The sequence below is a fragment of the Cyclopterus lumpus genome, chromosome 1 (assembly GCF_009769545.1).
Source record: "Cyclopterus lumpus isolate fCycLum1 chromosome 1, fCycLum1.pri, whole genome shotgun sequence".
NCBI lineage: Eukaryota > Metazoa > Chordata > Actinopteri > Perciformes > Cyclopteridae > Cyclopterus > Cyclopterus lumpus.
The window spans coordinates 22292514-22315548 of NC_046966.1; the positions used below are offsets into that span (position 1 = coordinate 22292514).

The 23035-nt window shown below is 47.0% G+C and overlaps 1 protein-coding gene across 2 annotated transcripts in view; it reads left to right on the forward strand.

Moving 5' to 3' along the window:
- Positions 1 to 23035, forward strand: part of LOC117747873 — a 29502-nt gene that overhangs the window by 4819 nt on the left and 1648 nt on the right. The window contains exons 4-51 of one of the 2 annotated variants that reach the window (XM_034557407.1): positions 163 to 199; positions 545 to 658; positions 1138 to 1337; positions 1427 to 1530; positions 2063 to 2175; positions 2321 to 2593; positions 3202 to 3276; positions 3415 to 3650; positions 4212 to 4296; positions 4425 to 4568; positions 4855 to 5060; positions 6254 to 6351; positions 6771 to 6889; positions 6968 to 7144; positions 7247 to 7278; positions 7932 to 8029; positions 8146 to 8168; positions 8287 to 8308; positions 8410 to 8437; positions 8549 to 8618; positions 9004 to 9150; positions 9272 to 9483; positions 9778 to 9878; positions 9960 to 10078; positions 10193 to 10348; positions 14005 to 14222; positions 14349 to 14434; positions 15108 to 15244; positions 15334 to 15462; positions 15546 to 15736; positions 15831 to 15919; positions 16498 to 16625; positions 16733 to 16860; positions 17082 to 17199; positions 17489 to 17707; positions 17805 to 17972; positions 18691 to 18840; positions 18944 to 19008; positions 19121 to 19250; positions 19362 to 19447; positions 19562 to 19694; positions 20018 to 20208; positions 20385 to 20475; positions 20602 to 20731; positions 20813 to 21003; positions 21891 to 22043; positions 22155 to 22291; positions 22859 to 22998. In XM_034557407.1, coding sequence (XP_034413298.1) covers positions 163 to 199; positions 545 to 658; positions 1138 to 1337; positions 1427 to 1530; positions 2063 to 2175; positions 2321 to 2593; positions 3202 to 3276; positions 3415 to 3650; positions 4212 to 4296; positions 4425 to 4568; positions 4855 to 5060; positions 6254 to 6351; positions 6771 to 6889; positions 6968 to 7144; positions 7247 to 7278; positions 7932 to 8029; positions 8146 to 8168; positions 8287 to 8308; positions 8410 to 8437; positions 8549 to 8618; positions 9004 to 9150; positions 9272 to 9483; positions 9778 to 9878; positions 9960 to 10078; positions 10193 to 10348; positions 14005 to 14222; positions 14349 to 14434; positions 15108 to 15244; positions 15334 to 15462; positions 15546 to 15736; positions 15831 to 15919; positions 16498 to 16625; positions 16733 to 16860; positions 17082 to 17199; positions 17489 to 17707; positions 17805 to 17972; positions 18691 to 18840; positions 18944 to 19008; positions 19121 to 19250; positions 19362 to 19447; positions 19562 to 19694; positions 20018 to 20208; positions 20385 to 20475; positions 20602 to 20731; positions 20813 to 21003; positions 21891 to 22043; positions 22155 to 22291; positions 22859 to 22998 — 6197 coding nt within the window. Of the gene's footprint in view, positions 1 to 162; positions 200 to 544; positions 659 to 1137; positions 1338 to 1426; positions 1531 to 2062; positions 2176 to 2320; positions 2594 to 3201; positions 3277 to 3414; positions 3651 to 4211; positions 4297 to 4424; positions 4569 to 4854; positions 5061 to 6253; positions 6352 to 6770; positions 6890 to 6967; positions 7145 to 7246; positions 7279 to 7931; positions 8030 to 8145; positions 8169 to 8286; positions 8309 to 8409; positions 8438 to 8548; positions 8619 to 9003; positions 9151 to 9271; positions 9484 to 9777; positions 9879 to 9959; positions 10079 to 10192; positions 10349 to 14004; positions 14223 to 14348; positions 14435 to 15107; positions 15245 to 15333; positions 15463 to 15545; positions 15737 to 15830; positions 15920 to 16497; positions 16626 to 16732; positions 16861 to 17081; positions 17200 to 17488; positions 17708 to 17804; positions 17973 to 18690; positions 18841 to 18943; positions 19009 to 19120; positions 19251 to 19361; positions 19448 to 19561; positions 19695 to 20017; positions 20209 to 20384; positions 20476 to 20601; positions 20732 to 20812; positions 21004 to 21890; positions 22044 to 22154; positions 22292 to 22858; positions 22999 to 23035 lie in introns of those variants that run through there. The other variant, XM_034557492.1, reaches the window with a different exon arrangement.

Below are 23035 nucleotides of genomic sequence, written 5' to 3' on the forward strand. Positions count from 1 at the left end.
GGGGAACGTGACGCAGAACTTTATCATATACAGAACCAGCGGAGGGATACAATGTTCCTTTTTCCACTCGTAGCGACCTCACCCTGTTTTGAAGTGCTGTGACTTGTGTCATCTCTTGTCACTAAACTTTGGCCTTGTTTATTCACTCCTGGAAACCTACAGCAATGAAACCTGTCCCACGGGAGGAGCGTGCGAGCCGGTGAGTGATGACGTCACATGTTTACACAAAAGCACTATTTGCCACAAAAAGGTAACGAAGTCGCGAAAGACTTTACTAATACTTTTACCTGACGTAGCAGAACAAACAACAACAACAACACAAACAAAAACGGAAGTATTAATATTATTAATTACACGTCAGAAATGTCTGCTGAGATAAATTCCCGTCTGTACACCGCGAACAGGAAACTTGAGCTTTTACATATTTAGGCAATCGTTTCGTCATCATCGCAGTCAATGGTGAAACAAAGCCAAATTGCGCAATCAGCTTCCCAAGTAAGCCGGCTCAGTTCTTTCACCGGTTTTCCTTTTGTCCGTTCCGAAGGGTGCGGATCGCTTCCTGCAGTGCGTGGGCCTGCGGTCGAACGACACCGGGAGAGACCACATGCGGAGGCTGAAAGGAATGCTCGAAGCCGGCATAGACGTGTACACCTTCATGGTAAAGCTGCATGACACACACACACACACACACACACCTGTCCGGAGCAGGAATGTCCTCCACAACGAAAGGAATGCTTCCCACCTTACCAGTTTTTAGAGTTTTCTCTATTAGACATTCATTCTTTGTGTGAGGGTGTGGGAACATATATTTAACGTCATCTGTATTAGGACACATTCCCCATCACACACACACAACACACACACACACACATATCTACATGTCGATGGCCGAAGAGCAAAAACCTCCTATCTGAAAAAATTCCCTTTTTTTTTTTCGAGAATACTAAAAAAACTTATTTGTTAAGGATACCGAATAAATAAAAATAAATATAATAAAAATAAAAGAAAGTGCAGAGAGGAGTGTTTTCCCCCTTTTCCATGGGTCATTTTGCATATATTTCCACCACTTCCTCATCGTCATTTCATGTTGTTTCCCCCCCCACACACACACACTCTCCTCCATCACCACGACCACAGAGGTCCAGCGTGACGGGAGTGCCCCTCCTCAGTCTGCAGGCAGAGCTGGCGCTGAACCCCGAAGCGGACCCGCTCCAGAACGAGGCCCTGGTCCAGATGTGGGTGGAGGTCAAGATCAAACCGCTGCTGAAATCTATCAACAAGCAATTCCTGTCCTGCCTCAGCACCGAGCGCTTCAGCTGCTCCACCTACCAGACTCTGTACGTCTGAGTCTCTGCGTGTGTCTGCATGTGCATGCTGCCGTTACCGTGGTTACAGCAACTCACCTTCTCTCTCTCTCTTCCTGCAGAGTGAGGGAGCTCAGCAACTATTATTCTGAGATGAATCCCACCAGGCAACAGTGGATCTACTCATTCTTCATGCACCCCTTCCTCTCTGGAGACAGAGTAGCTGGTAAACTTTGTTGTGATTAACTAGAAATTAATTTCCTCACATACCTCCAATAAAGCTGAAAGTGCGGCTAAATGTCTTATTCCTGTAATAGTTCCAGCATCACGCTTGCAGAAGAAAACAACAACTTTATTCTCGGTAAAAAAGCTGTTTTAAATATGACTATTTCCCTTCTCTGTGCACCTTGAAGCGCATTCATTTCCATTATAGACTATTTTCCCTTTTGAAAAGACACGTGCAGCTCAACCGGATGCTCTTCAGAACAAACCCAAGTGTGTTGACGTCGTTGTGTCTTCATTAGAAATGTGTGTTTTTTTAGTCTTCAGTCAATCTGTGTGTCACAGCGTGTCCGTGTTTATGTTATTCACACCTACAAAAGAATTGGCCAAAAGATAATAGGAGACTGGTATGACGAAAGAAAAACTAAATGAGAATAAATAAATGTTCCTAAATAAATGTTCCTACCACTCAGATTGTTCATATCTTCTGCGTATGTGCCCCGTAAGTTGACTCGGTGCGTGTACTATCTGTACAGGTTGTGTGCTCCCGCAGCAGAGCAGTGAGGAGTGGTTGATGAAGAACTTCGGTGCCTTCAGAGCCGCGGCCCGACTGAAGGACCTGTCGGCGCTCAACATGCTCTTCAGTGGCGTGAGTTCCCTTCAGGTTCCCTCAAGATTATCGGGATTTTAAACCTGTAAACGAGGAGGTTACCCGTCAGCCGCACAGTGGAGGACTCATTTTGTCACACTTCTACTTCTTCATCTTATCCCCTTCCCCCTCCCCCCCCATGAAGTTGGAGGTTCTCCACCTGCTGTCTCCAGCGCAGAAGGCTGAGCTGCTCCTGAGGCCTGAGGTGGCGGGTTTAGACAACGGCAACCTGAGCCTGGTGTTCCACAGCTTGTCAACGGGGGGCCCTCCCCCCACAGCCGGCCCTGGAGAGGCCCCCCACTGGACGACCCCCGGAGGGGGTCACAACTGGACGACCCCTGGATACCCTTACACCTATCCTCCACATGCCACGTATAACCCAAACCCACCTCCGTCCCCTCAGAACAGCCTCAGACAGGTGATGTGGACGATGCTGCCACGCGTTCATGCTAAACCACCCATCAAGTTCAAATATTTGATATTTTATTCAAACTTCAAGGGGAAATCGATCGTGTTGGGACACACAAGATATATATACGTATATATATATATATATATATTATCTGAACTAATATTCTTATATTATGTCTAAGTGGCCATTCGTGGTGATAAACCAACACAAACAAAGTTATTATCGGCTGTACGCAGTGATTTAAAATGTTTTTTCATAATAATAATAATCCATTTAATTTATATAGTGCTTTTCTAGATACTCAAAGACACTTTACATTATACACCGTAGACACCGCTACAGGGAGCAATGCAGGGTTAAGTGTCTTGCTCAAGGACACATCGACTAGGGCGGGGATTGAACTGCCAACCTCTTGATTGAAAGACGGGCATGCTGACCCATAGTCGCCCCACATGTCTGGAAATGTTCATGTGAATGTTTTACTTCGCCCTCACAGTTCCCAATTAATACAGATTAAAGACATATGAACTGCATTTAATGAAATACTCTATAAGCTATGTTTAAGAAGTTAAGGTGTTATAATTCTTTCTCATCTCTTTTTGTTTCACGTGCAGGTCGTAAACGGCTTCGCGGCGGCTTTTAAACCCGTCGGGAGCTTCGTGCATGACTTTGTGTCCTTCACACAAGAGGTACACGTTCTCTTTCACACACACACATCCACACACACACACACACACACACACACACACACACACACACACACACACACACACACACACACACACACACACACACACAAGGGAATAACTCGTACTGTGTTTCTGCAGAGGGACATGTCAAAGGTCAAAAGCACCACCCTGACCCAGTTCCTGCTCAACTGGACTCTGGCCGAGCTGGCGGACGCGTACCGGCCGCAGGTCGCGTCCGTAGTTCCGGCGCCGCCGAAGTTCGACGTCAGCGATGTGGAGGACTGGTACCAGCAGGTCGTGATGCCGGTGCTACGCAGGTTCCTGCCGGACGACGGGGTGCACCAAAACGTCAAACTGGCGTTCCACCAGCTGTTGTGAGTCAGGCTCACGTTTGGGTTCACATCTTTTAACGTGCGTGACTTTATGATTTAGTGGCTGACAGATAGATAGAATTAAAATGGGTATTAAAATGCACATTTAAAGCGCCGATAATATTAACGATGGCTCAGTTCCAGCGGTTACTGCCATTCAATGCAACTCGCAGCCTCTTCTGGCTCATTGGTTCAGTTTTACTGTTCGGTATCCAGCTGCAGCAGCTTTAATTCATAATTCTTTCACACTTAATATTCATATTTTATCTTTACTCTGTAACCTTGCTCGCTTGCTGCTGCGACAACCAAATTCCCCCCCAGGGATGAATACATTATCTATCTATCTATCTTTATATATATATATATATATATTGGATTTAGATGTGTCAGGTGACCAGAAACATGACTTCTAGATGGATGCTAATGTTACTTGTGCGTTAGTCAGCTTGTGGTGAGGTTCCACTGCCCACTAGTGGTCAAATAAGAAACAGCCCGAACATTACATCCATTCTGAGTATTATAATGACCTTTAAATGTGTGTGTTTGGGTCTTGGTTGTGTGCAGCTACCTGGACCGCGGTGCAATGCCCAATGAAACCTCTGAAGTCCTGGACGTCTGCAGCATCACTCTCAATAACAGGTCTTGCGGGGTGAGGCGCCGCGTCCTTTTTGAATTCTTTCATTTCTGTCCGTAATTAATCATGTTTTTGAACATTTTGGAAGTTTGGATTTAAACTCGATAGTCTTCAAAAGAGCATCCTTTTTTTCGTCATTGCAGCTGACCAGCGCGGTGGCCAACGTGGCCAAAGTGCTGCACTGCGCCGCCGGCAGCGAGCTGACGCTGTCCGAGCAGATGGTCATGAGTTTGATTGGAGAGCTGACGCAACGTCTGCATAAACTGATCCTAGAGCTGCTCGCATCGGTGAGCGCGGAGACTTACATCTTACACCTTTTTATTGAAATAGGAAATAATCTTAGTTTCTCAGAGGATCATGGATCTGAATGTGAGCCTGTTTCCCTTCAATGTGTACATACATTAATGATGTAATCAAACCTGTTGAAGCAAAACAAATACAAAGTATTGTGTGCCTGTTACTTTAAATGAAGTGTTTTCCGACCCTTGTTTTGTCTTTAAACTGCTAACTAATAAAGCTTTTACCAATCTGATGATAACCGACATGTCATCGTTCAACCGTTTCCTCCCGTAGAACCTCACGGAGGTGGCGTCCGACTTTCAGCAGATCTTTAGAGAGGCGGACCCCCCGTCGTCTCTGACCCGGGAACACCTGCAGGACCCGGCCTTCATCCGGCTCTGGTTTCAGGTCAAACTGGCGCCCCTCCTGCCCGACGTGCCCAGAGAGCTGCTGTCCTGCCTCAGCACCAAGAACTTCTCCTGCCCGGCTTACCAAACAATGTGAGGTCTTCCTCTCACACACACACACACACACACACACACAGACACACACACACACACACACACACACACACACACACATACACCTACAAACATACCCAAACACACACACACATCTACAAACATACACACACACACCTACAAACATACCCAAACACACACACACATCTACACACACACACACACACACACACACACACACACAGACACACACACACACACAAGCATCCCCCCCCCACACACAGACACACACACATCTACAAACATACCCACACACACACACACATCTACACACACACACACACACACATACACACACACACACACGCATACCCCTCCCCACACACACACGCCCACACACACACACAAACAGACACACACACCTACACACACACGCCTACATAGCTGCACACACACCTTCTAAAACACCTACACACACACACACACGCACACCTACAAACATGCCCCCCCCCCCCAAGCGGCGCTTCACACACACACACACACACACACACACACACACACATACACCTACAAACATCCCCCCCCCCCCACTGACACACACACACACACATCTACAAACATACACACACACACCTACAAACATACCCAAACAACCACACACATCTACACACACACACACACACACACACACACACACACACACACACACACACAAGCATCCCCCCCCCACACACAGACACACACACATCTACAAACATACCCACACACACACACACATCTACACACACACACACACACACACACACATACACACACACACGCATACCCCTCCCCACACACACACGCCCACACACACACACAAACAGACACACACACCTACACACACACGCCTACATAGCTGCACACACACCTTCTAAAACACCTACACACACACGCACACCTACAAACATGCCCCCCCCCCCAAGCGGCGCTTCACACACACACACACCTGCACCTGCACACACACACACACACACACACCTACAAACACACCTACACACCCACGCGCACACACAAACACACGCACACGCACACACACGCACGCACACCTACAAACATGCCCCCCCCACACACACACACACACACGCACACACACGCGCGCACACACACGCGCACACACACACACACACACACACACACACACACACAGTGCTATGTATCAATTGCAACGTCTTTCTTCTCTTCCTCAACAGTGTGGCAGGATTCAGTGAGTTCAACCTCCGTGTTCATCCTGAAGACGACATCTATAATCATTTCCTCTTTCCCTTCCTGCTGAATCACAACACATCTGGTAAGTAAACGGTTAAATACATTAAAATGGTGCACAAGAACAACAGAGAAGCAAATTAACTACGTATTAAGTAATACTTCAGTGTTGAAATAAAGTTACATGTTACTTTAAGAAAGTATTGTCAGCTAAATGTACTTAAAGTACCAAATGTAAAAGAATGCTGTAAAATGGCTCCTTTAAGTGAGCCACTAATATTATTTGATTATCAGTGATGTGTAAGCACTATTTTAATGTTTTAGCTGGCTGAGGTGGATTAAATTGTAACTATTTGATCGTGTTTTTAGCCGTTTAATCTGTAACAATGCGTCATGTGTTTTTTATGTAAAATAATTCTTTACAAAGTAAGTAATAAATAAACACCAGTGGAGTAAAAGTAAATAAAATATATTTACGTAACATTTTTTGCATGCATGTTTCAGATCCTCAGTGCGTCTCCTCGGCCAACAACAGCACAGAATGGCTGACGAAGAACTTGGGTGACTACGTCACGGTCCCCTCCATCGCTGACTTCTACAGACTCAACACAAACTTCTCCGGAGTAAGTCTGGAGAACCCTTGACGGTTCTAACGCTCACCTTTCACCGAGTCACGTTCTGCTCTGTTGCCTCTCGTCCAGCTGGAGGTTCTTCGCCTCCTGACTCCGCAGCAGACGGCAGAGATGCTGCTGTCGCCTCTTCCGACTCCGCCTGAGAAAGACGTCGTCATCGACCGAGTGTTCGACTTCTTGTTGGAGTCCCCCGGATACGGCCGGTTCACAGAGGTCCTGCGCGTCCTGCGCCCTCTCCTCGACGAGGTAACCGGCTTTGTGATGACGCGGGGACTTTTAAAGCTTTTAGAAAAATCAGCCCCCCCCCCCAGATGACTAATTGTAAAATATATTGTTTTAATTCGTCAGATAAAACCACCGTGCGACGTCTACAAACAAATGTGAGTATACTTTCGGATGCTTTTATTGGTCGATTCTAGACAAATTGTATTTTTATATTTTCTTTAGATTAACCCAGCAGACAAGTTCTGTGATTAAGTTCAAAATCGAAATATAAATAATAAATATGGTGTCCAATGCAACCCGCAATGGACACCAATGCCGGACTACTTTATACTACATACTAGGGAGTCTTTTTTAAATTCTTATCAATATTTATTATAATAATTATATTTATTCATTTATTCATTTATTCATTTATTCATTTATTCATTTATTCATTTATTCATTTATTTATAATTTTATATATATATATATATTGTATATATTAATTAGTATACATTTTTGGTGTAGAGAGGGAGATACAGATGTTAGCATACTACATACAATATTTATTATTCAAATTATATAGTAATTATGTATTTATTTATGTATTTATAATTTTATATATATATATCATTTCTATAATTTTTTTTAGCCCGTCTCCCAGGGTTTAGGGAGGTGGGGATACAGAAACCGAATGCACAATACAATTCTAAATGATAAATAAATAGCATATGTTTTAAAAGGCGGAAGTAAAAACTCTTTTAAATGGTCTTTTCTGAATGCTTTCTTCTCGAATGTGTTACGTTTTTTCCTCCAATGTGTGCGTCAGCTTTGAGAGATTGTACGCAGCCATCCGGCTCGTTCCTCGAGACGTCGAACCGGACGTCTGGACCGCCATCAAAGATCTGAGGAGCGCGGCGCCCGATGGTCAGTCCGTTTTCTCACGCCCGCATTGAAATACATACACACGAGGACCATAAACACGAAGGCACAATCTTTATTTTGTTTTTTTGATTGCATATCATTCTGTGTTTTTCCGACAGAGTGTTTGCAAGCGAACGCAACGGTGAGATTTCTTTAAATATTTCAAAATGTAATCGATTTCATCTGTAATCCGTTGCTCATATTTAGATTGTTGTGATGAATCGTTGTAACGTTTTCTCCTTTAACGCTGTCGTTCACAGTGCCGAGTGATCCCCTACAACGGTACGAGCCCTTTGACGCGTCTCGTTTTATTGTCCATTACATAACTGTAAATAAATAAAAAATCATTTGACTTTTTTTTCCCCCCTTCTGCTGTTTGACAGACACTAACTTGTGCAGAGGAGTTAGCAGGTATCCCATTTGTTACGACGTCTATCCAAAATTACAAATAACGGTTTCATTAGTTTCTTGACTGACGGGTATTTGAACTTTTTATTTTAATATTCTTTCATGCATTCACAGCTCTGACCTGCTGAACACATCTGTGGGAGTTCCCTGCAGCTTTTCCCTGGAGACGTATGCATGTGCACAGGTGACTACGCTGGAATATTATAGTATAATACTTAAACAGTTTACACCAGAATAGTACATGCCTAAGATTCAAGATTTAAGATATTTGTACTGTCACATGCACAGTTAACTGACAGTTACTTCCTTCCACACAGTATTACAATAACTGAAAATTTAATATATAATATAGTACAATATAGTGTGAGGTATAAAGTACATTACAATATAGGGTATGCTATATATATATATATATATATATATATTTTAATATATATATATATATTTTAAAATATATATATATATTTTTTAAATATATATATACATTTAAATAAAAAAATATCTAACATAATGTACAGTATATATATATATGACAGAATATAAATGACCATGCTGTGTCCCACATACAGCTGGAGAACTTCACAGCCAATCAGCTGGTGTCTCTTCTGAAGTGTAATCTGCCTGGAAACAGCAGTAACTCCAAAGGGCTGTGGAAGATGCTGCTGACGAAGCTGACCTCTGTCTTGGACCCGGCTTTGGACCTTTTGGCCGACATGGTCGGTTCCTTTTCATTCGCACGTTAACAAGTTACCAAAGAGCAAAGCGGTTTACAGTCGATCGAGGGAGGTAAAACAAAGCTACAGTTACGGATGAAATCCATTGATCTTCCCCCGACAGTCCACAACCGCCGTGGTTCCGTCGGCGTCCGCGGTTCTGGACGTGATTGGAGAGATCCGGGTGACGTTGCTGACCGACGAGCAGCTGACGAACAGCAGTGTCATCGAGCTGTGGTTCTCCGACCGCCTCGGCGCGTTCCTGACGTTCCCATCCGGAGGGTTTCTTCTGTGTCTGAGCAGCAGGAACCTCAGCTGTCAATCATACCAGCAAATGTAAGTGATGTTCCCATCCGGCCGACGGGTCTGAACTTAAAGGTCCATTGCGGGGTTACTGGATTTCACACTCACGAGGCCAACGTGCAGTGCACCGGATCCGGTCGCAACGCGGCCTCTCGTCTGGTTTCTCTTTTATTTCTTTGCCTAAATTGGTGATGAGGAGCAGAATTGTGTCTCTTCTTTTAATCAATCGAACACATTTTTTTTTCTTCTTCTTCTTTTCTGTCTGTAATGACATTTAAAAACCTCCATGATATTTATATTTTTTTATAATTTGTTTTTTTTTGCCAGACTGCAGGAGTTCGTCCTCCGTTTCGACAACATGACCGAGAACCGTCAAAACGCGGTCGCCAAGGACTTCATCCTCCCTTTCCTGTCGCGGCCTCACTCAGGTACCCGCTGCTCCATCTGATGGACCGTAGTCTAAGTTGAAAAAGAAAACGTTTCTTTTCATCCTCGCGTCTCGGTTCCAGGTCCGGGCTGTTCGTCCGCCTCCAACGGCAGCGCCGAGTGGCTGATGAAGAACCTGGGTTCGTTTTCACGTCTCCTGTCCTTCAGACAGCTGCTTCAACTCAACCCGGACTTCCAGCCTGTAAGAAACCAACTGACCGTCTAGAAGATCGTTCCGATTGGCTGTTACGATGACCTCATTATTTACTGTTTTTGTTGTTTCCTCCCTTCGTTTTCTCCGGCGTGCTCCCTGCAGTCGGCGGCGTTACCGCAGCTGACGGTCAGACAGCTGGCCGAGGTGTCCGCCACGCCCGGCCAGCTCGCCTCTCCCGTCCAGGTGACGACGTTGATGAAACACGTGCCCGACGAATTCCTGGCCGCCTTCTTCGATGATTTATCTCCCGCTATCGTGGTGAGCGTGAGGCGTAAAAGTTCATCTGCTTATCTGGAGGGTTTTTTTTTTTTTTGGGGGGGGGGGGGGGGGGGGGGGGGTTTAACAATCAGGATGGCCAGTAAAACGCCACATCGGGCTAGTAGACATGGCAACTCTAAAGCAATTTAAAATGCACTTTGGGCAATTTGATTTATCATCAACAATTTGCCTGAAGTGAAAAATAAATAATAAATGTAATGTTGAACCCTGTGAATATCCATCCATCCATCCATTATCACCCGCTTATCCGGGGTCGGGTCGCGGTGGCAGCAGGTTCAGCAGGCCGACCCAGGCTTCCCTCTCACCCGCAGCACTTTCCAGCTCATTCTGGGGGATCCCGAGGCGTTCCAAGGCCAGCCGGGAGATATAATCCCTCCAGCGTGTCCTCGGTCTTCCCCGGGGCCTCCTACCAGTTGGACGTGCCCGGAAAACCTCTAATGGGAGGCGTCCAGGAGGCATCCTAACTAGATGCCCGAACCACCTCAGCTGACTCCTTTCGACACGAAGGAGCAGCGACTCGACTCCAAGCTCCCCCCTGATGTCCGAGCTCCTTACCCTATCTCTAAGGCTGAGCCCGGCCACCCTACGGAGGAAGCTCATTTCGGCCGCTTGTATCCGAGATCTCGTTCTTTCGGTCACGACCCAGAGTTCGTGACCATAGGTGAGGGTTGGAACGTAGACCGACCAGTAAATGGAGAGCTTTGCCTTCCGGCTCAGCTCCCTCTTCACTAAGACGGACCGGTACAGCGCCTGTTTTACTGCTGCAGCCGCACCGATCCGCCTATCGATCTCCCGCTCCACCTTACCCTCACTCGTGAACAAGACCCCGAGATACTTGAACTCCTTCGCTTGGGGTAGGCAGTTTGCCCCCACCTGGAGGGAGCAATCCGCCGGTTTCCGGCAGAGCACCATGGCCTCAGATTTGGAGGTGCTAACTCTCATCCCTGCCGCTTCGCACTCGGCTGCAAAACGCCCCAGTGAATGCTGGAGGTCACGGTCCGAGGAGGCAAACAGGACCACATCATCCGCAAACAGCAGAGAGGCGATCCCGAGACTCCCGAACCGGATCCTCTCCGCCCCCTGGCTGCGCCTAGATATCCTGTCCATGAAGGTCACGAACAGGACCGGTGATAAAGGGCAGCCCTGGCGGAGGCCAACACCCACCGGGAACGTGTCTGACTTACTACCGAGGAGACGAACACAGCTCCTACTGCAGGCATACAGAGACCGGATGGCCCGTGCCAACGGGTCCGGCACCCCATACTCCCGCAGCACCCCCCACAAAAACCCCCGAGGGACCCGGTCGAAAGCCTTCTCCAGGTCTACAAAGCACATGTAAACTGGTTGGGCAAACTCCCAGGACCCCTCCAGTAATCTTGCGAGGGTAAAGAGCTGGTCCACTGTTCCACGACCGGGACGGAATCCGCACTGTTCGTCCTGAATCTGAGGTTCGACAAGCGGTCGGAGCCTCCTCTCCAGCACCCTGGCATAAGCTTTTCCCGGGAGGCTGAGCAGTGTGATACCACGATAGTTCGAGCACACTCTCCGGTCCCCCTTCTTGAAGATGGGAACCACCACCCCGGTCTGCCAGTCCATGGGCACTGTTCCCGACCCCCATGCGACACTGAAAAGGCGTGTCAACCAAGACAGCCCAACAATGTCCAGCGCTTTCAGCATCTCAGGGCGGATCTCATCCACCCCTGGCGCCTTGCCACCAAGGAGCTTTTTGACTACCTTAGCGACCTCTGCCAGGGATATGGGTGAATCCACCCCAAAGTCTTCCGGCGCTGCCCCCTCTCCGGGGGACATGTTGGCCGGGTTTAGGAGTTCCTCAAAGTGCTCTTTCCACCGCCCGACGATGTCCCCAGTCCGGGTCAGCAGTTCCCCCCCCTGCTGAAAACAGCCTGGGGTAGACCCTGCTTTCCCTTCCTGAGCCGTCGGATGGTTTGCCAGAACTTCCTTGAGGCCAACCGAAAGTCCTTCTCCATGGCCTCCCCGAACTCCTCCCATGCCCGAGTTTTAGCCTCCGCGACCATCGTCGCTGCAGCCCTTTTGGCCCGCCGGTACCCGTCAGCTGCTTCAGGAGACCCCTGGGCCAGCCAGGCCCGAAAGGCCTCCTTCTTCAGTTTGACGGCTACCCTCACCCCCGGTGTCCACCACCGGGTTCTAGGGTTGCCGCCACGACAGGCACCGATGACCTTCCGGCCACAGCCCCGAGCAGCCGCGTCCACAATAGAGGCTTTGAACAAGGATCCACTCGGATTCCATGTCCCCAGCCTCCCTCGGGATTTGTGAGAAGTTCTTCCGGAGGTGGGAGTTGAAGACCTCCCGGACAGGATCCTCTGCCAGACGTTCCCAGTTCACCCTCACTACACGTTTGGGCTTGCCAGGTCTCTCTAGCCGAGTCCCCCGCCATCTGATCCAACTCACCACCAGGTGGTGATCAGTTGACAGCTCTGCTCCTCTCTTCACCCGAGTGTCCAAGACATACGGCCGCAGATCAGATGATACGATTACAAAGTCGATCATTGATCTCCGGCCTAAGGTGTTCTGGTACCAGGTACACTTATGAGCCACCTTATGTTCGAACATGGTGTTCGTTATGGACAAACTGTGGCTAGCACAGAAGTCCAACAACAAAACACCATTCGGGTTCAGATCGGGCAAGCCGTTCCTCCCAATCACGCCCCGCCAGGTTTCTCTGTCATTGCCCACGTGAGCGTTGAAGTCTCCCAGGAGAACTATGGAGTCGGCAGGCGGCGCCCTTTCCAGGACCCCTCCCACCGACTCCAAGAAGGCCGGATACTCCGAAATGCTGTTCGGTGCATAAGCACAAACAACAGTCAGAGCCTTACTCCCCGCAACCCGTAGGCGCAGGGAGGCGACCCTCTCGTTCCCCGGGGAAAACTCCAACACAGCGGCGCTCAGCCGGGGGCTCGTGAGTATCCCCACTCCCGCCCGGCGCCTCTCACCCTGGGCAACTCCAGAAAAGGACAAAGTCCAACCCTTCTCCAGGAGCTTGGTTCCAGAGCCCATGCTGTGCGTGGAGGTGAGCCCAACTATATCTAGCTGGTACCGCTCCACCTCCTGCACCAGCTCCGGCTCTTTCCCCGCTAGTGAGGTGACGTTCCACGTCCCTAGAGCTAGTCTATGCTGCCGGCGATCGGCCCGCCCAGGTCTCCCGCCTGGCCCGCCGCCCGGTCTGCATAGCACCCGACCCCGATAATTCACCCTGCGGGTGGTGGGTCCACAGGGTGACAGCTGCTCCATGTTGTTCTTTCGGGCTGAGCCCGACCGGGCCCCATGGGTGAAAGCCCGGCCACCAGACGCTCGCCGACGAGCTCCCCTCCTGGGTCTGGCTCCGGGAGGGTGCCCCGGTTTCCCTTGTCCGGGCAAGGTGGCTACAATCCGTGGGCTGCTATTCATCAGGGTTTATTGAATTTATTGATTGTGAATATATCACAATTTATACATTTCCTATGAACGTTTTAACATGAATTGAAAAGCCTTCAGCTAAAACATAGGGTTAAAAACTTATTTCTAAAAGCTGCTCTTTGTCGTCTCTTTACTGATATATATATATATATATATATATTTTTTTAACTCTTATTTTGATCGTTTCTCTTTCCCTGCAGGGTAATGAAAGCAACCTCCCCTCGGAGGTGAGGTCGGCCATGTTGCAGGTCGTGTTCGATCGAGCGAACCTCTCCGACCCCTCGGTGGCCGACTCGGAGGTTTCGCTGTGGCTCCGCGCCCGACTGCGCCCCCTGCTGGTCAACCTGTCGCCGGCGCACGTTGCGCCGTTCTTCAGAATACTGTCGGGAAGAAACAACTGCAGCATCGAGCAGCAGGGGTGAGTCCCGCAAAAATAGAGATTTAATTGGAATCAATTGAAATTGAGTGTTGAAAACAAGATCTATCGTAGTCTTACAGTAAAACATTTTTTTTTTTTTATTGTATTCAATTTATTTCATTTCAGAGTCGGGGAGCTGAATTCAACAATCTCCTCTCTCAGCGAAGATACAAAGAAAGAAATCTACGACCACATCGTTCAGACCCTCAAAGGTACAGCAAGCACACTGAAAGGAAGCCGTAACAGCTCTGAGTGGTTACTGTTACAAAAGGATGCATTATGTATATATATATATATATATATATATATATATATATATATATATATATATGTATATATATATATTATGTCATCGCTTCACTATCAAATATACGTTAGTATTTGCCTCATACACTTATTCCTCTAAGTTTCTAAGCTTTATCGATATGACATTTAATTATTTACTTATGAAATACGAAGGAATTCATTCTGTTGTTGACTGGATAAAGATAGAAAGTAATTTAACTATGAATCATCATGACTAAAGGCTTAGATTTGGGCACGTGTATCCCTCTAGTGGTGACTGGTGGGTATGTCCTTAGTTATATTATACATTTTACTGCTTCGTATTAGCCCTCTGATCCTCAGCGGCGCTTCATATTTCTTTATTTTCAAGTGAGAAAAAAATAGAAACCAAGGATTGCATATTTTTTGTAAATGTTATATACACCTCCCCCCTTTTTTTTTTAAACTCTCAATAACATTTGTATGTTGTCCAGAACCATCTTTGAGACCAAACATTCAGCCTTCATTTCAATTCAACTCCTCCTTCCCTCGTTCCCTCGTTCCCTCGTTCCCTCGTTCCCTCGTTCCCTCGTTCCCTCCTTCCCTTGTTCCCTCGTTTAGGGCCTACACCGCTCACCTGCTACCAGGACGACAACAACCAGAGCTTCTACAGTTTCCTGGAGCGCTCTTTCCTGGGCTTCCAGTTCCCCAACCTGACCACCTTCCTGTCCCTCATGCCTCGCGACAGGATGCATCAGGTCGGTGTTTCCCCAAAAAAAACTAAATACCGCTGCGAGGTTATGAACGGACGAGAGGATGACTTGTTTCCTCTCTGCTGCTCCTCCAGCTGCTGAACTCCGTGCCTCCGTCGGCTCTTGGAGATTTCCTCCGTCGCCCCGACGACGTCGTCGACGACGACGCAGCGCTCTGTGTGATCTACGACAACTACGAGCAGACGGCCACGTTCCTGGAGACCGTATGTAGCACACACACACACACACACACACACACACACGCACACACACACACATAGTCATGATGTCGTAACTGTCCCTACAGGAGTCTCTCCCGGAGGGGGTGCGGCGGCTCACGCTGCCTTGCGTCTGGCCCGTGGCGCTCGGCAGCTCCGAGAGGTCGGAGGTCAGCGCCTGGTTTGACCGACGTCTCCAAAACTACCTGGTCTTCCTCACGAAGGGTCTGATCGGCCCCGATAGCACACGCAACGCCTCCTGCCTGGCCTTCCAAAAACTGTACGTGTGGTTTTCACGACACTTTAGACTCAGTTTTCTTTTTTTTAAATATATATTTTGGGATGTTTTAAAAATCATGTGTTTTGTATTTCAGAGTTTCGGTTCTGGGTGAATACAACTACACTGGCGCAGACTTTGTGAGGAGTGATGTGTTCGACAGCATCAGGGCCTACCTGACCTCAGGTCAGTCTCTAACGCGCACAGCTCGACTTGAACTGTGTTGCTCAACTCAAGCAACTTTCTCACTAGATTCGGCAACTTTTAAGACCCCTTCAGGAACCTGTTTTTTTTTTATCTCGAGAGCTGCTAATATTATAAAAATACCTTGTCTTGCATTATAATCTGCTTACAGCACTGCATAATTATATATTTTATATTATTAACACGTTATAAAGCATTTTTTATGTGTTATGAGGTCAAGAATCATAATACTTCATAATTGCTGGTCACATTATAATCACTTTTATAATGCGCTATAAGAACATCTTTTTCTCGCATATATTTAATGATATTTTTCACTTTACTTTAAGCAAACAAAGAGTAACTTATAATCACATTATAATGCATTAAACTAGTGATTATAATGCATTTTAATGTATTACAACTATGGGAATAATATGATAATAATACTTGCATGTCTGTGAGTGAGCGGCAATTACGAAGTATGCAATTGTGGCTATTTATAAATGTAATAGAATTATATTTACGCAGCGCTTTAAGCAGATTATAACGCATAAATATGTAAAAACCTGTCGTTGCAGCGACGGCACCGAGATGCTACGACGCCAGCGACCCAGAACTCAACTCCACCGCCTGGTTTGCTGAGTACGTCGGCCCCTTCATGCCTTTCCTCACGCTGGGGGATCTGCAGACGTTCGGCTCGGCGAAGGTACTGAACCCGTGAACGGGGAACTCTTAAAACCGCTTTTTTTGTTCACTGGGATGGAAATCAAAAGAATGAATGATGTTCACGAAGCCTCTCGCCGTGCTCCGCAGGTCATCCAGGTGTTCGCGGTGAACCCCCTGAACATCGCCCTCCTCGACCACGCCGCTTTGCCCGCCAACCTCACCAACTACTACACGGAGCTGGTTTATCGACAGGACGCCAACTTCAACCCCTTACTGTGAGCGAGAACAAGCACCTCACGCGTCATCATGAATACATGCATGAACGGCATGGATGGATTACTGACCGGGGCCTACCGGGGGGGGGGGGCTGAAAATAGACTCAAAATGACCGACAGACACTTAAATGACCCAAACTCAGAAAAAAAAGACGCAAAAATAGATGCGAAATGTCTAAAAAGGGATGCAAAATGACTTAAAGTACGATTCTCCCCTGCAGGCTCCCTCTGCTGTGTCAGTGCGTCGCTCCCGGTCTGGCGTTCAGCCAGCTGACAGCGAAGGAAAGCATGATAGTCCTTCAGAACCTGACCGCCGTCTGCGTGTCCCTGGACCCACAGGTGAGGAGCACCTGAATACACCAGAGCAGCGTATTCATCTAGTGTTGGGGGGGGGGGGGGGGGGGGGGGGGGGGGCTGTGGATTCATCTAGTGTTGGGGGGGGGGGGGGGGGGGCTGTGGACCTCCTCATTGCTAAAAAATATCGTGTGTTGCTTTCGTTTTGGTACATAATTGCATTTTATAAGCTTTTAATGGCAGAAGTACCAAAATGTAGAGTAAATACTAAAAAAATCTACTTTACGCAGAAATATAATATATAATAATATATATTTTTTTTTTTCCGTCGTAGGTCTCCGCAGCTTTGGCCGGTAACCTCGGCAACGACATCGACGCCGGGGCCATCGCGGCCCTCGGCAACCAAAGCACCGGCATGTCCACCGGGCAGATAAAGAGCATAACCCCTCAGCAGATGTTGGCTTCCCTCGGCACTCTGGGTAACGTGACGGGCTGGAACGAAGGTCAGGCCAAGGCCATCGTCCAGTCGCTGATGTCGTCGGGGGCTTTCGAGGTTAGCCGCCCGCCGCCGCCGCCGCCACCGTTTCTCTGTGGTCGTTTTATTGTAATTCACACAAGCTGAACTCGCCCGCGTCCTCCGTCCCCAACAGATCAACAGCACGACGTTGTTGACGCTGGGCTCTCTCGTCGCGGGCGTACCCGCCAAAGATATGGGCGCCATCAGCGGCGCCGAGCTGCTCGCCGTGTCCAAGGACCCCTCGTTTCTGGAGCACATCAGGTCCGCTCCGCTGATCGTCCAGCAGACCTTTGTTTCTCAGGTATGGAACCTTTTTTTTATAGATTTAGAGTTTATTTGCAACATCCTGAGAGCCTTCATTCAGAAAAATACAAATAAAAAAAAAACTTTCTTGGCGGAAATGAAGGGAGTAAACGTCGCAGACGTCCAGATGTTTTCATACGCAGAGAGAAGACAGTACATTGATTATGGATTACAGACTCACAGACTGTGATTCACCCCAAAATAATGTTTTTTAACCTCTCCAAAACTAACCTATTTTTTTAGCCCGCGGCTTGAAAGTTGCATACCCAAACTAGAAATGGTGAATCTAAGCCACCACAGGGGGCTATTTGAATAATGTTATAATAACAATAATAACTGTGAGCTTTTGTCCAGATATGTAAAGATCAGTCCATATGTTGCCGGTAATTATTAATGGAAGTCGGCACGGAGCGCAAATTAAAAAGTTTCTTGTTCATCTTTAGAGGAAAGCAGCCTGTTTAAATCTCTATTAAACTGTCAGATATTTCTTTAATTCATCATAAACCTTTGAGAAACAGCTGTTTGCAGAACGTGTGGCATTAAACTATCCTCCAACATTCAAAGCCTCGCTTCAAGTCTCACTTGAACACTTCACTGATGCTCCACATTCAGTGTCTGCAGCGATGTGGACGTGTCCTCCAAGACAACATCACCGCTGGTGAAACACACACACATGTTTAACTCCCCCCCCCGACCCCCCCGATCCCCCTCCCCAGATCATATCGGCGGACAGCGACAACGAGGCGATCATACAGAACGTTCCGGATGAAATGGCCTCTCAGATCCCTCGCGCTCTTCTGCAGGGCTTCTCGAACAACGCCAGCGTCATCAAGAAACTCAACCAGAAGAAATGGAACCGCCAGCAAGTAGGGAGGATGCAACACTGACATACACACACACACACACACACACACACACCTGCTGTGCATTTCAGATAAGCCCCGTGTGTGTGTGTATTTATTCTTTTAGGTTGAGTTGTTCTTCGACGTGATGGCTGTGGAATCTGCGACCGACGCGCTGGGAGGTCCAAACAAGTGAGTCTTGGAGCACGAAATATCAACAAGAAAATGTCCTGCAGGTGTGTCTGAACATGTATGTAACATACAATGTGTGTGTGTGTGTGTGTGTGTGTGTGTGTGCGTGTAGTTTGTCGTCCTCTGTGCTGCAAGGGTTCACGTGCACCGGGGTGAGGGCCGTTAAGGCGGAGCAGATCAAGAAGCTCATCAAAGCCTGTCGGAGGAAAGGCGAGAACAAGGTCCCCCTGGAGGAGACTCAGGTGAGGGGATGTGCCGAGATATTTAAAATATGTATATATCACATATATAATAAACAACACAGACGTCACGTACAGCATTTACAACGAGCATGTGCTCAATCTCGCCAACAGTTGACCTGCATGTACAACCACATCAAAGGAGACCCGGACGTCGCCGCCTTCGACCTCTACCCTCCCGACGTGATGCTGTACTACGAGTGAGTTTGGTTGGTTAAAATGAAACGAGGTGTTTTTTTTGTTTAAAGTCAGACCAGTTTTTCGTGACCGTCCGTCACTCTCTCGTCCCCCCCCCCCCCCTCGTGACATTGCAGCTACTCCTCCCTGGTGCCGGCGGCCAACTGCAGGTCCTATTTCGAAGAGCTGGCGGACGCCGACTTCTCCGTCTTCTCCCCGACCCTCAGCCACAACAGGACCGCCCTGTTCGTCAACGCCGCGAGCTGCCTGGTGAGAACCACCATTAGAGTGCACTTAAAATGTGTATTTCAGGAGTCAATTGGAGCTAAATAAAGGTTCCTCTCAATTGGATGATTTCAATGAAGACCGAAGCTATCCACAGAAAATTAGATTATTTCACTGACTGTTAAATAATGTTAAAAACTGAGTTTTTAACATTATTGTTAGCATTTTCCGATAGCCGCGTGGGGCTTTCCGTTAGTCGTTAGCGCTACGCTACGGCTAAACGGGGAAGTACCAAAAGAGATTAGAACATTTTTGTCCTTTTAATATTCAAAACTGCAATTTATAATTTTCCGTTCTATTTATCTCAGGGCATAGCGAACACGAGTTTGACCGAGGACAACATATCGGTGTTGGGAAACATGTGCTGCACCCTGAACAGTTCCTACATCCAGAACTCCGACCCGTCCATCTTGGACCGGCTCAAGGACTGCCCGGACCTCACCGGCGCTCAAGCGGCCGCCGTTGAAGCTCTGCTGAGCAGCGGGGAGACGCAGTACGGGTACGTCGACGCGCAGGAGCAACGCGTCTATTAGTTAGCATTAGCATTAACCCTTTTCCTTGTATGTATTAGCATTGGCAGACGTGTGTGTTACCCACTAAATTATGATTTCTAAGTTTCCATTTCAGTTTACGGTCTTGTTTTTACACTCTTTACGTCACTTTTTTAATAACCAGGGCTCCGTCAACGTGGAACGAATCGACTCTGGAGGACCTGGGGATGTTACCGCTGTACCTGACCTCGACCTTCTACGAGAACTTTGACAAAGTGAGCATAGCGAACGCGTGAATGGACACATTTGTCTATTAAGTCACCCCCTGCTTGGTGTTGGGATGGAGGTCGGTGATGTTTTTTGTTTTTTAAGTTTATTTTTTTAATTCCCTCGGGGGGCAGATAACGAAGCAGAACTTCTTGAGGTACTTCCTGGAGGTTCTTCAGAGCAACGGGGTGGACAGACAGAAGAGGAGGAGCCTGAAGAAGGAAATGAGGAAGTCGATTATAAATAGGTCCAAGAGATCAACCGGTGAGTCTCTCTCCGTTATTCTGCTCTTCTCTCTTCTTGAAGTCACTATTTTAACCCAATGTGTTTTTTGTTTTTTTTTAGTAAATGAGTGCACTGTGGGAGCGATCACCCAGGTGACCATCAGCGATGACATTTTCCCCTTCGACTACGACGACATAACTCAGTTCGACAGCTGCCTCAACGCCTCGACCGTTAGGGACAACCTGGAGGCCATCACCGAGAAGGTGGACCAGGAGGAGTACCTCCGGATCGTTCTGAGAAAGTTGAGAGAGGTAGGCGACGGGAAGACGGGACTGGTTTGTAAATGTGGGGTTTTTTTTTAGGTTCAGGCCTGTCAGTCAATTTTTTTATCCAATAGGAACAGTTCACACAAAAAACAGTATAAATTGGGGACAGTACTCACAACTTCTATTGGAAAATATTTGTTATAACTGTATTTCGTTCTGCCACTGATGGTTGGATTGTGGGCGCTCAGTAATGCCATTTGATAGAAAACCTTTTATTATATTTTATTTTTATTTTTTTAAACGCTTAAATTACATTTTTAATTTGTTTAAATTTGTTAATTACACATTTTAAATTGGTAACATTTAAACATTCTTAAATCTTCAAATTTTTGAGATTTTCAAATGTTCCGATTTTTAAATGTACGAATAAAAAAAATTGTAAATGTTAAATCTTTTTTTTTTTAAATTGTAAATGTTAAATCTTTTTTTTTTTTTAAATCTAAATGTCTTATTTCTTAAACCTTTTACATTTTTTAATTTTTATATTTCTAAACTTTTAAATTTCTAAACATTTAAGTTTTTAGATCGAAAATGTATTTCATTTTTAAATTGTTAAGAATTTTTTGGGGATTTTTAGATTGAAAATGTATTTAATTTTGAAACATTTTTTGGGGGATTTTTTTATTTTGATATTTTGAACATTGAATTAATCAAATGTAAGTAGATATATCTAAATAACATGTTAAAATCAATAAACACGAAGAAAAGCAGTTGTTTTTTTAACCTACTTTGAAGGACCTATTCAGCAACTTGTGTGTTTTCTCTTCACTTTCTGCGTCTTCTTCCTTTAAAACACAAAAGATTCAAAACAAACCCGACTCTGATCCTCTGCTCGTGGGAGAGATAGTCACTGTCCTATTTTTTTAATGTAGATTTACTCGACCGTGCCAGAGGACCAGGTCCAGCTCTTGGGCCCGGCGTCCCGCGTGGCAACCGCGGCCGACGTCGACGCGTGGGCCGTCACTCAGATCGACACGCTCGCCAGTCTGATGGACTCGTCCAACGGGCCGTGGGACCCGAGCCTGGTGAGCAGCAGACGAGGTTGAATGAAATGCTCTGGGGGGGGGGGGGGGTTTGCTCATGTGTGTGTGTGTGTGTGTGAGGAACGTTTTCTTTTTTCTCTTCTCGCGGTCCAGGCGAAGGCCGTCGTCTCCAAGTACCTGAGTCACGCCGGTAACGAGCTGGGCCGCGATGAGCTCAACGCCGTGGGCGGAGCCAACCTGTGCTCCCTGGACGTCGACGTTCTGAACAACATCTCCCAGCAGAGCATCAGGTGAGGAGTCAGAACCGGGTACCAGGACCCCTGAGTCCAGACCGTATTCGGCGTCGTTGCTCCCGTGCAGATGACGAAAGCGGAGGTTTTATTTTAATTATTTTACGTATCCCTCTCGCAGTAATTGTTAGATCATGTTATATTTGCATATTTACTCAAACTAGCACTTTACTGCCTTATCTGTGAGTCATTTAAATGCTCTAGTGTCTTTTAAGAGACTTTGTAGTGTGGAGATGAAACTAAAGAACATTCAGAGATGTCTGCAGGAGGCTCTGTATGTAGACGGAGAGAGAGGCCAGAGACCTAGAACTATCTAAGTAACTCATATTTTAAGTTCATCATTCAAGTTCCAAGATATTTTATTGTCACAGTTACTCCGTGCAGTGAACATCTTACTTTGCTCGGTCCTCCTTCCACACAGAATTACAACAACTTAAATATATAATACTATAGAAATATACTATAAAAATAAATATATATATTTAAAATAAGGCAGTATTGCACACTCGTGCACTAACCAGACGTGTCTAAGTCCTCACCTCTCGCTCCGTCCGTGTCTACCTGCAGAGACGCCGGCGCCCTGACGCTGAACAACTGCACCGCGGAGAAAAAGAGAGAACTGTTCGCCATCGCCGAGCGAGCGTTCGCCCCGAACACTCGCTCGACGGTCAGCGCTGCTTCGTACAGTCTGACGCAGCCATACATCGGTACGCAAACAGACACACACACACACACACACACGCA